This window comes from Lycium barbarum, chromosome 4 (assembly GCF_019175385.1).
Source record: "Lycium barbarum isolate Lr01 chromosome 4, ASM1917538v2, whole genome shotgun sequence".
In the NCBI taxonomy this organism is placed as follows: Eukaryota; Viridiplantae; Streptophyta; class Magnoliopsida; order Solanales; family Solanaceae; genus Lycium; species Lycium barbarum.
Window position 1 is genome coordinate 35664693 of NC_083340.1, and position 16133 is coordinate 35680825.

General features: G+C 35.0%; 1 protein-coding gene across 4 annotated transcripts; it reads right to left on the reverse strand.

Moving 5' to 3' along the window:
* Nucleotides 1-345: 345 nt before the first annotated feature.
* LOC132635866 (uncharacterized) lies at nucleotides 346-8202 on the reverse strand. 4 transcript variants are annotated; one of them, XM_060352451.1, is made up of 9 exons: nucleotides 8136-8202; nucleotides 7774-7857; nucleotides 7443-7689; nucleotides 7248-7350; nucleotides 5817-5969; nucleotides 5587-5744; nucleotides 1726-2113; nucleotides 670-747; nucleotides 346-577 (listed from the first exon to the last, which is right to left on the reverse strand). In XM_060352451.1, the coding sequence occupies exons 5-9, from the start codon at nucleotides 5946-5948 to the stop codon at nucleotides 527-529; spliced, it is 807 nt and encodes a 268-aa protein (XP_060208434.1). In that variant the 5' UTR covers nucleotides 5949-5969; nucleotides 7248-7350; nucleotides 7443-7689; nucleotides 7774-7857; nucleotides 8136-8202; the 3' UTR covers nucleotides 346-526. The 4 variants fall into 4 exon arrangements, with proteins under 4 accessions (XP_060208434.1, XP_060208431.1, XP_060208433.1 ...); XM_060352448.1 differs by having other exon boundaries at nucleotides 5587-5969; XM_060352450.1 differs by having other exon boundaries at nucleotides 5587-5969; nucleotides 7443-7684; nucleotides 8052-8195.
* Between the last annotated feature and the right edge of the window lie 7931 nt (nucleotides 8203-16133).

Below are 16133 nucleotides of genomic sequence, written 5' to 3' on the forward strand. Positions count from 1 at the left end.
AAGCGAGGGTAGCTGTGTTCGTAACCCCACCGCACTTATATATATTAAAAATTCAATGTCCACGTGAGATAAAAAAAATTATTGATTAAACTGTACAATTTATATAACTTATGGTATAAACATTCATTGCGGATACATTTTTTAAAGCTTTTGATATAAGCCGGAGTAGCTGCGTTCGTACCCCACCGCACTTATATATATTAGAAAAGTTTGGAAAGTTGAGGGGAAGAAAAAAGGAAGACGAAGCTTTGGTTATCGGATTTATTCATTATTTCTCGTCTTTTTATCTTTTCTTTTTTCAGAAGCAAGACTGTTAGGAAACAAAGTAAAGGCCAGAAATGCATATGGGGCTAAACATTTTTTATCTTTTAATTGATGCCAAGGCGAGAAAAACATCAAGAAAAAGTACATTTGATCTTAAGGAACACCAAAAGAAGCTCATATTCTCACTCAAGTCGTTGTTTTTGCCTTTTTTCCTTTTTCCCACTCGATGAAACGGTTTCAAAACAGAAGACAGTAGTCTAGTCTACTCCGAGTCAGATTCCATGTTTCCCATTGCTTTGAGCCCTCTTGGTCTCTGCAAAACAACATATAAATTTCACCATTTAAAAATACGAAATGGTTGATAGAAATGGGAAGTGATTTAGACAGCCAAATCATAAATTATACCTTCTTGGATACTTTCTTCTCTCTAACTTCATATCGCTCCAAGGACAAATCACATAGCCATGCCCCTGGACTTATCAGCTGCATAATTGGATAATGAAGATTATTAGTCAATTGATTATATAATATTCCATACTTTCAAACAAATTTTTTTTGTAGAAATTACAAAATGGTTCCTAGAAAATATGACTCAATTAAATATAGATATCAAAAAGAAGCAAAGAGGACAAAAAGAAAGAAAAAATTGAAACAATTTTGTTGACGTGTCTTGGAAGACATTTCTATCGTGCTTTATTAGCCTTTTATCTTCTAAGACGACAAGTGGAATTCCTGGGTCAGCCACACACGATACTCACGGCCTAACATAAATGACACATCCACCTAATCCGCCATAAATACCAAAATACAGCCATTAATATTATGCTAAGACTATTTATAAAATATTATGTCCAAAGATATTTTTTTGTCCCTTCTGACGATGGTTTAAATTTTAACCTAATCCACACATCACAAAAATAATGTTACTGAAAGTTTTTACCGGACATTCTCCAAAATTTTAGTGGTGCCCCAACATGCGCAGAAGAGTCCGCTAAAAAGCAAACACGCGTCCACTCAAAACCCCCACTTGCCTTCCTTGTAGCACTGTTACACTTTATTCTCCTAGCCCTTTGTGCCCGTGAGAAAAACACATCCATAAATTTCAATCGTAGCCCCACCAAATACCCTTCTATTTATTTTTTATTAATATTAAGATTATTAATACAACACAATGTACAGTCCATTTGATTATTCAACAGACCCATTCAATGCGTACTACTTAATTCAACTCTAATTTAGTCGTATAAGAATTTTACTAATTGACAGCAAAACCCAAATTTGTTAACTAATTAAGAGCGCAAGTTTCTTTTATCAAATATTAGTAAAGCTTCAACTGGTTAAGATTGAGCTCAGACCAATCATTTGACTCAAAATATTTATTTATCAAGTAAAGTTGAGAGAAAAATAGTAAGAAAGCAAATAAAATAAAAACAAAATAATGGAGAAAAAGGGAAAGCTTACATTGAGGGTACGTTGAATGAACTTGGCTCTTTTCTTGGGTCGTTGAGGTAGCTTAGAGCCTTTGATAGCCATGAAATCCTCTTCTTTCTCCTTGTTTGTTAACCCTATCACAAACTTCGGTGGCCACACCATCGGAACCGCCTCACTTCCTGATGACGACCCACCTCCCCCTCCTCCTTTCTTGCTATCATGCGCAGTTTCCGATGATGCAGACCCACCCTGGTGGTGGTTGCTAGCATCATCATTGTTGGTCTTAGCGTTTTGGTGTTGGTGGTGGTTAACGTGCGCGCTCCCTCGCTTATCGTGAGCACCACCCACTTTGTCCGGTGATGCCATTCCTCTTAACCCGTTGCTCCTTTCTCTCATCCCAATTGAATTCTCCGAATTCCTGTCAATAACAACAACACACCCAATTCGTCATACACAACCATATAATAACAACAAAAGTGTTTGTTCCTTTTTTCTAATTGTCAAAAATAATAAAATAAACAAAAAAGGTATGACCAGGAGTGTAATTACCAAAATAACCTTTGCGTTGGTCTAGATCTGAGATTCGCCGAATGGGTGTTTTGGGGCTTGATGGAACAACAATAATGGAGTAACTAATAAAGGGGAGAAAGAAGATGGACCTGTGAAAGTGAATCCGATGTGCATAAAGAGAGAGAGAGAATATGAACAATACAAACGGGTATAGTAGTGTGATTATTAGTCCTAGATTTAAAAAAAAAAAAATGTGACGGGAAAAAGTAGAGTGCAATGGCAGAGTAGGAGCCGTCCGATGGAATTATAGTGAAGGTTACGTGGCTTGATTACAAGATTGGAATCGTTATTGCTGTGGGATGGTATCAATTGTGGGGAAACGTGGACCCACATACCTAAGCCCCCTTGTTGAGTATGACGATTTAAAAGTAGGAATTTCTTCTGCTTCACATATACTAACAATCAACCCACCATTTGCCCACTCCACCCAATATCTCGATATATTTATCCATGCTCAATTAATTTTCTTAAAATATATTTAATTACTTTGTTCATTATTCACAGTATATTGACTTGAAAAATTGAATCTATAATTTTGTGCATTTCCTATTTTCCCTATAACGCACCTCAATTATTTTATTACTATTAGTAAGTACCATGTGCTACCTCCTGCCACAACAAGATAGATTAATTATGACCACTAGACCTTAAAGAAGATAAGACCAGATCATCTCGCCTTTTTTTTTTTTTTTGGGTGTGTTCTTGCCATTCAACATATCTAATCCGTAGGATAGTTATAGCCAAGAGCATGCAGACAAAATACTCAGAGGTAGTAGGATATTAATGTTTTAAGAACTGTCTGTCTTATATGCAATTCACGTCCCATCTGGAAGCAGGGAGAGCTCATGTCAAGGTCACAATTGATTTGATTATTCAGCCCAAACAGAACCACAAAATTGACCCAGTGAAAAAAGATCCAAATGGAGGGGGGGAACAAAAAAAAAAAAGAGCTTAACTTCAAATACAGCTTATCTACCAAATATAAATTGAGAGGACCAATTATTTAATAGTAATCCACCTCATTCAAGCCACGGTGACCGATCAATGTGACACTTGGCCACTTGTGTTCAATCATTTCATTCAAAACCCTTCCTCTTTTGGGTATCCAGCCTAGACGCTTGGTTAAAAGTTCATAACATTAGCACGTGACTTCTCCCAATATTTCCAGCGAAGAAAAGTTCATCCATTATTACCGAGGCTCTGAGTCTAGTTGTATCACGGATCGGTAAGTTTTCCGCACAATAATTTTACTGCTCCTCCTCCTCTTTACCCCTCAGCGTTATTAAAGATAATAATAATACCAATAATAATAATAATAACAATAATAATAAAAATATAAAAATATCAAAGACCATAACAACCCACCCTTAACGCGTGCAATAAAACCATTTTTTTGCGCGGATTGCCCTTCTTTTGGGTGGTCTTTAAATTTTGCTGATCTTTAAATTATGCCCCTCATATTGAGGGTCTTTAATTTTTGCCCTTCGCATTGCAACTCTGAGCGTTCACGCAAAAATCATGAGGTTCTGAATTCGAATCCTCGCTCAAGCATAAATTTAAAAAAAAAAATTACAAAGCAAGATTTGAATCGCGTGTATGCCGAACCCAGCATATACTTGTTAAGGAATTACCAAATTTATGTCAGACCCGGCATACTCACGCCTTATGGGCAGACTTGGCATAAATATGCCAGATCCGACATAATTTTAGTAATTCCTTAACAAATTTATATCGATGGGGGCATACTTTTAATGGGTAAACTTTTATGCCGGACCCGGCATAAACTTGTGAAGGAATTACCAAAGTTATGCCGGACCTGACATACTTATGCCAAGTCTGCCCATAATGCATAAGTATGTCGGGTCTGACATAAGTTTGGTAATTCCTTAACAAGTTTATGCCAATGGGGGCATACTTTTAATGAGCAAACTTTTATACCGGACCCGACATAAACTTGTGAAGGAATTACCAAAGTTATGCCGGATCCGGCATACTTATACCAAGTCTGCTCATAAGGCATAAGTATGTCGAGTTCGACATAACTTTGATAATTCCTTCACAAGTATATGCCGGTGGGAGCATAGTAAAATTTAAACTCTGTCTCGCGAATTTTTTTAAAAATTTTAACTGTATGGGGGTTCGAACCTGAAACCCATAGGATTTAGTCGAAGGGTAAAATTTAAAAATTTCAAATATGAGAAGCAAAATTTAAAGACCACCCCAAAAGAAGGGCAATTCGCAATAAAACCAGCTCCTACAGTAGCGGTCAAGGTCATTAAACTTGGGCTATCAAGTTTTAGGCACCATACCAACTTTGAATTTGAGCAAACTTTTATACCGAACCCGACATAAACTTGTGAAGGAATTACTAAAGTTATGCCGGATCCGGCATACTTATACCAAGTCTGCTCATAAGGCATAAGTATGTCGAGTTCGACATAACTTTGATAATTCCTTCACAAGTGTATGCCGGTGGGGGCATAGCGAAATTTAAACTCTGTCTCGCGAATTTTTTTTAAAATTTTAACTGTGTGGGGATTCGAACCTGAAACCCATAGGATTTAGTCGAAGGATAAAATTTAAAAATTTCAAATATGAGGAGCAAAATTTAAAGACCACCCCAAAAGAAGGGCAATTCGCAATAAAACCAGCTCCTACAGTAGCGGTCAAGGTCATTAAACTTGGGCTATCAAGTTTTAGGCACCATACCAACTTTGAATTTCAAGAACCTTCTGTTGTCAATACACTGTCCCTTCTCATTCATAGTTTTTATTTAAGTGATCTGTTCATAATGAAAGTGTGCTTAATAACTTTTGCAGTTAGTTGGCTTCTTGCTATAAGAAAGCTTTTTAAGAGATTTTGCTATTAGTAGCAGTATGCTTTTTCCAAACTTATACCGACATTCTATAAAAATCAAATTAAAATTGGCTCCGTCCGATTAGAAAAGATGGTTCACTCAGCCATTTCACAACCTAACTGAAGTAGGTAATCTCTGCTAAATAGGTATTGAGATTGGACACTTCACACTGAAGAGCAAATATGAAAAATAAGCTTAATTCCTTCCTCTTTTTACTCTTTTTGAACCGGAGGTAATGCTCTTTCTGAAAATTGTATGTATACTCCTTCGTTTGAATTAATAATTTCCAAAATTAAAAATTGTCAAAAATTAGATACTAGAAAAAGGAGGAGAGAAAGAACATTAGAAGTTAGATTACGATCCATTAATCTACCCTTACTGACTTCACACAGCACGCCGGAGCGTGTATAATCACGAGTCAAACAAGCATTTTCAGAAGGAAAACGGCAAAAAAAAGTTTTTACCTGAGAATTCGATGAGAAGGAGACGCCGCTCTTTGCCGGAGATTCAAATAACCGTTACTACTAGCCCCGGCTGCAGTGTTAGTGGTAGCGGGTTGTTGATTGCTTGAGTCCTTGTTTAGACCGGATCTCACAAACCGACGATCGACCCGACCCGTTCTCTGCACCGCCACCGAATCGGCAGAGTCATTGTTATTATTATTGTTGTTGTGACTATTATTCTTATTCTGTACCTTCATGCACCGAAGTCTTTTCCGGTTCCCCCACTGTAACACGAAATCAGACGACGTCGTTGCACCTGACTTTGTTTCCTTTTGATGATGAGCTGATCTCAATAATAATCCCTCTCTTGAATTCTTCTCCATTTGTGCCTTTTTATATAATACCTGTATGTATTACCCAGTCAAACACACTGATTAATTAACTATGGTTAACCTTTTACTCCATTACTATTAACTGCAGTTACTTTACCACTAATTATAGCAGCAATAAAAAAAATAAAAATAAAAGATTATATTTTTGGATATTGGCAGAAAATAAATTCATGATCAGAAATAGAGAGTTATCACATCTAACTTTAGGGGAAAATTGTCCATATCCAGAAAGATGAAAATTTTGAAATCCGATACACTTCTGGCAAAACTGTACATAGAAATTTTAGATTTTTATCTAAGATTAAAGCGAAAAACTGTCCAAATCCAGAAAGATAATTTTTTTGAAATTCGATACGGTTCGGGTAAAACTGTACATATAGAAAAACAAGATTTTTTTCTAAGATTATAGGGGAAAACTAAATCAATGTGTGAACAACTGAACCATCTGTATGGTAGCTGAGAAAGTCTCAAGGAAAGTAGATTTTCTATAACTGAGCATCTGAAAGAAGGAAAATGGATGCTTTCTTATTTGAAAATATATGAAGGCCATAACTCATACAAAGCTTTGAAAGCAAAAAAAGCCATATTTGGAGAAATTAAAAAAAAAAATGTTTGGAGAAACAACATTTCACCAGTACTATGGAAGTCCTTGAAATTTCAGAAATCTGGAAGAATCAGCCCCAAAATTTCTGTAAAAGATGCGAAGAAACAAATCCGAGTTGGTGAGAAACCAATGGCTCCCGTTTGGCCGTAGCTATTGAAATTGAAACTTAAAAAAAATGAGTTTTTAAAGTTGTGATTTTTGAAACTTGAAGGTTTTTATGGATATATGCATTTTACTTGAAAAAATTTGAAGTTCTGTGAGTGAAATTGAAATTTCTCCAGAGAAAAGAGGCTGGTCTGAGTTTGGAAATTGAAAATATTTTGAAGACAACTTTTCAAAATCTGATTGCCAAACAGATATTTGAAGGTAAAATTTCAAAATCTGATCCAAAATCTATGGCTAAACACCAGCCAAAAAACCCATTGGAGAATCAACAATTTCACCCGTAGTACATAAAAATCATTAGAAATTTTTCAGAATCGAGAAGAATTAGTCCCAGAATTGCTTTCAAAGTCCAAGACTGTGATGAGGGAAAACAGAGTTTACAAGAAAACTCTATGAAGAAATGATAAAAAAACAGATTTTTTGGAGATGAAAATGGAATGAAGGAAAGAAACTGCCAGATGAAAAAGCAGATGTTTTGCTGAAGAAAATAGGCTACTCTTCTCGAACAAACTTTGCATTACCTTTGTAAAATTGCTCGTTTTCTTCGTAACCAAATTGCAAATCGACGGTCTATCAGCACTTGAAAAAGCGTCTCTATGAAAATCAGGATCCGTAAACAGTGTGCTACAACAACAAAACGTGGAATTTTGTTATTCAAATACGCAAATCAAACTCTATAACTGAAACCGATTTTCACCCAAAACTAATAAACATACCTTAACTATTTTGATTTATTTTTTTCAATCCAGCAAATCTTTTCTATCTTCTTCGTCAATGGCGAATTGAACCGATTCGAGAAGAGATTGAGATTATTAATACTCTTCAAAACTTATATCATTCAAAGAGTTTCTTCAGTAAAAATGACGACATTTCAACGCTTCATTCAGCAGATTTCGAGTTCAATTCCGATCTTCCGATCCTACAAACTGATCTTTCTACTTCAGATTCCTTCCAATATCTGAACTGAAAAGGCAAAAAATCATTTCAATTACAGAAATTTACCGAGAAAAACCGAATGAAAATCGAGTAACAGTTCAAATTACATACCTCAAAGAAACATAATCGCACAATCCTAAATCTTCAAAGCTCAAAATCCTTCAGAAGAAAGTCTCAATCCTCCTTAAAATGTATCTGCAGATCAAAAACAAGTTCCCAGAAAATTCAAAAAGATGTAAAATTTTACAGATTAAACTCATAGATAATATGCTCCACATTCAAATATACACAGTTGTGCATCTCGTTTAACGATTTATTTCGAAGAAATGATGGAATTACAAAGATTTAGATCTTTACGCAATTAACAATCCAAGACATTTTGCACTCACCAAAATTCCAAGGAAATTTTCCAGAGAAAATTGAAAGAAAAGTATCAGAGAAAAAAAAAAAACAGAGAGAAAGAAAGTGCTCACTATCTTTTTTCTTCTTCTTCTTTCTCTCCCACTCTAAATACAACAAAAAATGGCCTCCCTTGCCTTTGAACCCATATTTAATATAAACACCCCCGTTTCAACTTCAACACGCCGTTTAATCTCCCACCGTTAATTAATGATCCAACGGTGTAAAGAGCTTATCGTTTGAACCGTCTATATCGTTCCGTTACGACGGTACTGTGACTTACTTATACATTGTATTTTCCTTGACGGCGTTAAGTTGATAAACGGAATCTTTTATGGGCGTCAGTTTAATAATTTTAATTGTCAATATTTTAATCATGGACCTTTCTCGCTAACCGGTGAAATGGCTCTTTAGTGTGATTGACCTAACCTTGGTGAGTTTAAGTTAACTATGGTTAGCTTTATCTGTATGTGTTGGCTGACTTGGAGGCCAAGAGTGGACAAATTATCTAGCAAATTCAAAAGGTTCTTCTTGCTCCCCTCACCCTATCTTTTCTTTGCCTTCTTTTAATTGTTCTTTTCGTTCTGGAGTAAAAATATTACATTCTTCTGGTCGAAAAAGAATGTCCATTTAGCTATTTACACACATTTAAAAAAATATTAATTCTTATGTAAAATAAGTAATTTGATTGAAATGCTCTTAATTAAAAAGTTTGGTCATCTAACACCTAATAAGGGCAAATTTGAAAAAGTAAGATTAATTCTTTCTTGATTTTCTAAGTAGACACTCTTTTTTAACCAAAAAAGAAAGGCTAATTGTACACTCTTTTTTAACTCAAAAAATAAAGGCTAATTGGATACACTTTTTGAACCGTAGGGAATATTACTTCCATAGACACTGTCGTTTGGTAGCTGGTTACAGGTTAGAATTATGCAAGTATTAGTAATACTCGGATTTAGGGGTGGCAAAATGGGTAAAAAAATATGGTTATCCGCGCGACTCAACCCATTTAAAATGGATCCAATATGAGTCAACCCATATTATCTATTTAAAATATGGGAAATTTAATAGATAAAACTCGCAATATATAAGGTGTGTTCAGTATGCTAATTTTCTCATGTTCCTTTGGTAAAAAATGTGCAAACTATTTTTTTTAGGAAACAAATTCCTAAAAATCAGGAAAATGACTTTTCTAATGAAATTAGAAAAAATAAGTCTCACATTTGGCATTTCACTAACCACCCAACCACACCCCCTCCACAAAAATTTAAAGTTTTAATTTTTTTTATTTTTATTTTTTGGTTTTTTACACCTCCCACCCCCCTGCGACCCCCCCTCCCTCCACCTCTAAAAAGTTAAATTTCTGTAAAAAGTATTTATTTTGGTTTTCTACACCACCTCCACCGCCCGCATCCCTACCCCTCCCGAATTTTCTACTTCATATACTCCCTCCGTTTCAATTTATATGAACCCCTTTGACTGGGCACGACATTTAAGAAAGAAGAAAGACTTTTGAAACTTGTGGTTCAAAATAAGCCTTGAAAATTTGTGTGGTTGTAAATCATTCATAAAGTGAATTTGTTTCCAAATTAGGAAAGATGTCATTCATTTTGGCACAGACTAAAAGGAAATAGGTTCAAACAAATTGAAACAGAGGGAGTATTTTATTTGCTTTTATAAAAATTGAGAATTTGCGTAATTAAATTTAGTGTGGATTGTGGTGGGGTGGGGGGAGGGTAAGAATTCTTTTTTCATTTTTATAAATTTTTTTATAAAAGTAAAATAAAATATATGAAATAGAAAATTTTGAATGGCTTGGTGAGGGTTGGGTAGAGCGGTGGGGTTGGGGTGGTTGGGTAGGTGAAGATGAATTGCGTTCGAGGGTGGGGATGGGATTTTTGTTAGGGAGTGGGTGGGGTGGGTGCTTGGGGTGGGTGGTGAGTGGTGGGGTTGGGGTGGGAATGACGGGGCTTGGGTAGGTATTTTCCGAAAAAGGTTTTCTTGGAGGTCGTGTCATTGGAAAGTTTTGAAGCTCTACTATTCCCACGAGTTGCAACTATGTACTAGGAATTGGATTTGTGGACAAGAAGGTAAATTAATCTTCTCCATATTAGCTAGACGAAGCCAACGTCTTTGAAGTAGTTTTGAATAATATGGATATCCATATTATCAGTCGGGTAACTCATTTTTTATCCGTGTTAAATATGAGCGGTCGGATAATTGTTCCATTTTTGGTTAACCCATTTTCTATCCGACCCATATCCGACTCGACCCGCCCGTTTGCCACCCTACTCGGATTAGGTATGAGAAAATTTATGTACTAATATCTTATGGATGAATTAGTTATGTAGAGTTTAATTATTCGTGTTTTAATTTTTCCATATTCTATCTCGCCTAAAATAATACATATAATCTCTCATAGCATATATTTATATTAGTTACGCGAGTTTCTAAATTGCAAATCAAACATCGTATTAGGTGTGTCGAATTTTATACTTAACAATAGAATGTTATCAACCGTGATATTACTTATACAAAATTTAATACATCAATAACTTAGCTCTTAACTAGCTATCAAACGATCCCTAAGTCGTAGTTTGGTTATCGCGATATTTAAAAAAAAAAAAAAAAGGAAAACAGTTAAGTCTGCTATATTTAACAATTTTGCATTACAGTAAACTTTTGATCTATTATTAACTTTGTTTAAAAATAATTTAATTTGCCATTGACCTTTAATGAAGTCTTAATACGAGGATAACATTAAACCATAATAAAAAGTGGCGGAGTCAAGATTCATATTAAGGGGTGTAAAAAAATATAGATATGTAGCTACCAAGGTTGGAACACACGACCTTAGAAACTTTTTGTAACCCCTTAGCCACTATACTAACCTTCATCTTGTGTCAAGTGGTGTCCAATCTGATATACATAACTATAAAATCAAAATTTCACCTATCTATACAATATAATTTTCTGGCGAAGGGTGTCGCTTGACACCTCTCAGGCAAGAGTAGCTCCGCCCCTGATAATAAAAAGTTCAGGGACAACATTAAATCTTTGATTTTTGAAGAATTTAAACACGTGGAGACAACTCATTTTATATTGTAGCACGTCAGTAATAATGGAAAATACGACGTGGATAGACCAAAAGTTTAATGGAAGGACAAACTTACTCAATTTTAACTAATAAGGATAAAATTTAAACATTCTCCTTTTGAAAATAGTCTCCATATAAACTAATTTTGTTTTCGGTATAAGTAGTATCAGAATTATTTTATATCATAACTCTGTTACTATTATTTAATACTGACAGAACATGGATTCTAATACCAAAAATTAACAATCTTTGGAACACCTAAAAACCCGAAATACCTTTGATTTCATTTTTTCATTTTTCTTTTCTCTTATTTACATATCAAATAAAGGCAAAATTGTAAAACAGAAATTTATTCAACTTAAAACTAAACACATTTTTTTACACCGTATATCATTTCTAGTGCAATGAACCAAATGTTTGTCGACTTAATAATCTTGAAGTTATTAATTCGAATATTACAATTCCATATTACAATGGCATCATAACTTTAGAAACTGGCCAAACTAACCCTCTACCTCATCACTCTCTCCATCCCAGGGCATTTGTCTCTTTTTTATGTTCTGAAACTATTTCACCTTACTTCTAGTACAAAACCGTCATCTGTAACTTTGTTTCTTTTTTCTTCACTTATTTGAATAAGAAGGTCCTATAAATAGTGAACAAAGAACTTGTAATATATAAAAAATGTTTTGTGTAAATTTGAGGCCTATTGCGACCATAACATTTTCAATATTTTCCGATAATTAATTGCAAAGGGGAACATTATAAAGTTTATCAAAATTTCTCTAATTTCCTTAAATTGTTTAGAAAGGGCAGAACATCATAAATGAATTTCTCATCTAGTATTTCGGAAAAGGGCCTAAAATACCCTCGAACTATTGAAATTGGTGCAAAAATACCCTCTATCCACCTTTGAGTCCCCAAATATCCCTACCATCTGTCTATGGGGTCTAATATACCCTTATTGCTAACTGCCCCTTTTCATTAAACACGTTGCAGATTTTAATTGATTACCTATAATACTAACTAATCTAATTACAGTAATTTTTAAGTATGTTAACCGGATCAACCCACCAACCCCACAACCTGACCCGCCCCCATCAACTAAAACCCATTTAATCGAACAGGAGCTGATGAAATGCATTTACGAGAGGGTAATGTCAATTATATATTTGGAAATATGACTGTACTATGTATCTATTTTGTAACACTACCATTTGAGTTTAGACATTACTGACTAGAAAGATGTTGCTCCCAAATGCACACGCAAGTATACGATGTCGTACAAGTAATATAGGATTTTTAAGTCCAGATATCGATCCCACAGAGACTTATGATTAACTGTTTACTAAATTAAACTATTGCTAATTATCTAAACAAGAAGTAAAATCCAAAGTTATATTTATATAAACTAACTAAATGAAATAAAACAAATGATGAACTGTAACCAAGAAAGAGCGGATTTTTATCGGAGAAGAGATAGATCTAGGGCTATGACCACTAATAATCCAGTTGAGCCTTCAAATCATTCTACCTACGGGTTACTAATTGTCGGGTTAATTATAACTTTATGAGTATCTTCCGAGTTGCTCACAAACTTTTAGATGCTACTATAACGCCTATATTCCTATGGCCGCCAGAGGTAACAAGAACGGATTTACTTCTCCGTATTCAACTAAGCAAGGCTAAAGGGTATATTCCTATCCTCATTAGCGAAACGATTAATCGAACAAGCTCTATTTATTCTTATTACGCATGCAAATTCCCTATCTCTAATTCAATTCACACGCCACAGATAGTGTCTGATTAGTGATCAAGTAATTAAACAATTAAGACCAAGAATAAATAAATAACCCAAAGATGGAAAATCAATAGATAGAAACGATAATCAAACTTCAACTTTCATGTTTGTGTCAAAGCCCTTGAACTAAAGAGTTTAGCTCCACACAAACATGGAAGAAAAATAACAAATCATCCGAATAAAAACGTCAAAATAAGTATTACAGAGAAGAGAAGGTAAAACCTTGTAACTCCGACCTCCACGACGGTTCTAAGCTCTCTCTATGTCAAAAGTTCCCCCAAATCGTGCCGAAGGTGTATTTATATAGTTACACATAGTCCTTTTTTTTTTCGGCATCCCTTTGGCACGCTAACTGTAAGTAAATTTTCTTTTGTTCCCTCCTTTACTGTGTGGGACTAGGAGTCCCACTTTCACGTCGTCCAGCAGCCCTTTTTTTTTCCTATTTTTGATCCTTCCTACAACAACTTCCTTTTATACTTTATACCATAAACAAATGCCATCTTATATGTTAATTAATTCCCTCCCCAGATAATACAATAATTCAAGACTTCTCTTTTCCTTGTTGAGGTCGTCTTCAATATTCACTTGAACTTTCCTCTAGTAATATCCTTGGCAGTTGCAGCTTCAACTTTACGTCGTCCAATTCGTTTTCTGCTTTCTTAATTTCAAACACATTACTTCATTTTTCTCCAAATCTTCTCATTCTCGCGGTGCTTTATTCCTACAAAATGAAATTATAATACTAAGCACAAATTGATATAATAATACTCAAAAGGCTATTAAAAGTACTAGAATGTGAGGCAATAATGGCTAATTATATGTATTTTTGGCTGAACATCACTACCCCACACTTAAACTCTTGCTCGTCCTCGAGTAAGCATTAAAACCACTCTCAATAATCAAGCCTAGGAACACCACCACTTTGGTTGATACCAACAATTAGGCCCTATAGCAACTCAAACCATTAACATACACTTTCTGATCATCATGCAAGATATACAAGTGAACTCAATCGAACAACAAACTTCTAACCTCCTAACTTCAAAGACGGACTCTAACTCATCAAATTTAAGTTTGCTCACCTACTCTGTCAAAGAAATCTAATAACATCACCTATCTATCATGAAACAAGTGCCCTCACAAGAAGAAATAGTCCACACACTCAAATAAAATAATCAAATGTAATTTAAGAACTTAAGCATCAAAGCACAACTCTCGCTCTCAAAAGAAATTCACATGTATGCACAAAGAACCATAAGCTTGCCCATTATGTACATCTCTACTAATCAAGTATACTCGAATAGAATCAAATAGGACTTTAACGGGTTGTAATGTTGGCTAGGGGACGGGTAGGAAAACTATATAATAGTGACTTACATTTCCCTAACCACTTTGCACTTTTAGACTTCACCTCCCATTATTTTCTCCTCTTTATTTTATTTTCAACCCTCTCTTCATCAATTATTTCTCTAGCAATTCTCATCATATCAAAAATGCTTCAATGTTTTCCTCAAGCAATTTTTTTTCTCATTTTTTTTTTCATGTCACATTCTTTCTAAGAGGGCCTTTTCATCACTTTGGAGCTATCATTGGTCACCATTTTTTCACTTGACCATCCCTTTTCTTCAGATTTATCAATTAAAATCACAGTCTATGCTACATTGCTCAAGGAAGCAGGGTGCAAAAACTAGAGATTCAACAAAAGGATCAAGGCAAAAATACGGCTACCAAACGAAAGGCTACAGGCTCAAAGGGCTAACTAGTGATACAATTTCTGAAAAGGCTAAAATTTACAAGACTTATCAAAGAAAGTCTATTATCATCTTCTAAACAGAGCTAACACTTTTATTTCGCTTCAATAACATACATGGCAAATTCTAGACTAATATGCAAAACATGGAATAAATGTAGAAAATCCTCACCACACATGGCACAAGTATCAATCAAGATGGAACAATTCTATTCTAAGACAGATAGGATCATGTCGAACTACAAAATAAGAAAAGGCTACATAGAGAGTCACAACCATGAGCTAGGTATCAGAAAGTCTGTTATCTTTTTCATTACTCAAGCACTCACAGGAAAGTACTACTCAAGCTCAGGTCTAAATATGCTAGTATCAAACAAGTCACAAGGTCTTTCTTCTCCCTCTTATACTACAAAAAAAAAAAAAAAAAAAAACTAATCTTAACAATAAAAAAAAATTGCCCGGTTCAAAGCCCCCCCCCCCCCCCCCCCCCCCGGGAAAGAACTGAGGCCATAAGAAAAAACCAAGGGGGTGGATGATGAATGCCACTAGAGTGGGACTTAAGAAGTTACTAAAGAAAATCAAAGAAAATTAAAAAAAAAATCTTTTTCGAATTTTTTCAATTTTTTTTTTCATTTTTTTTCCTTGGCACTAAGACTCAAAACTAATAAAACAAAATCCTAAGGCATATTAAATCATCATCTTCAACCTTACCAAGGACATATTTCTCACCCCACACTTAAAATCATGCAATGCCCTCAGTGCATATAGATAGAAAAATAAAAAACACGTAAAGCAAGAAATACTCCATGGGACCCTCTAGGGCCTAGCTAGCAACATGCTCTCATCATCAAGGGGTGAATGACCCCACACTTAAAACTCTGGCATGCTCCTCAGCTTTCAACTTCGGGTACTCAGACTTCCCCTAATTTGCAAAACAAAAAAACACAACAAAAACAAAACAAAACGTGACACTATAAAAATTAAAAAGAAAAAGAAAAAAATACAAGTTGGGTTGCCTCCCAATAAGCGCTTCATTTAATGTTGCGACACGACGTGAATCAACTTTTTCCTCCACCTTGAACTTATGAATTGTACCCCTAACAGGGCATCCAGTCTGCGGTTATGCTCCTTTGGTGGAGGTACAAAGATAACTAGGCCAAGTAATAAATTTTTCACTCTGCATTTTTCGGCCTTAAGATGAGGAATGTAATTTTCGCTTTTTGGCACAACAAATTCAAGAATATAGACACTATCATCCTCACCCTTTGGCTCCCCCATAGGCTCAGATGGATCGATTACCATCTTACTATCTAAATACAATGTGGAAAAATGATTGGAATGAGGTCTTATGTGTCCTAAATAATGAATTGTACTACTATCTCCATCCCCATATATACACAAGCTAGAGTCATCAAAAATAATAT

What these genes read in the sequence shown, in the direction of transcription:
- LOC132635866 (XM_060352448.1), bottom strand. Translation starts at nt 5,948, where the DNA reads ATGGAGAAGAATTCAAGAGAGGGATTATTATTGAGATCAGCTCATCAT. An exon ending in CCTTCTCATCGAATTCTCAG is followed by an intron (nt 2,114 to 5,586) that starts GTAAAAACTTTT and finishes TGTTATTGACAG; the next exon opens with GAATTCGGAGAATTCAATTG. An exon ending in AGAAGAAAGTATCCAAGAAG is followed by an intron (nt 578 to 669) that starts GTATAATTTATG and finishes GTTGTTTTGCAG; the next exon opens with AGACCAAGAGGGCTCAAAGC.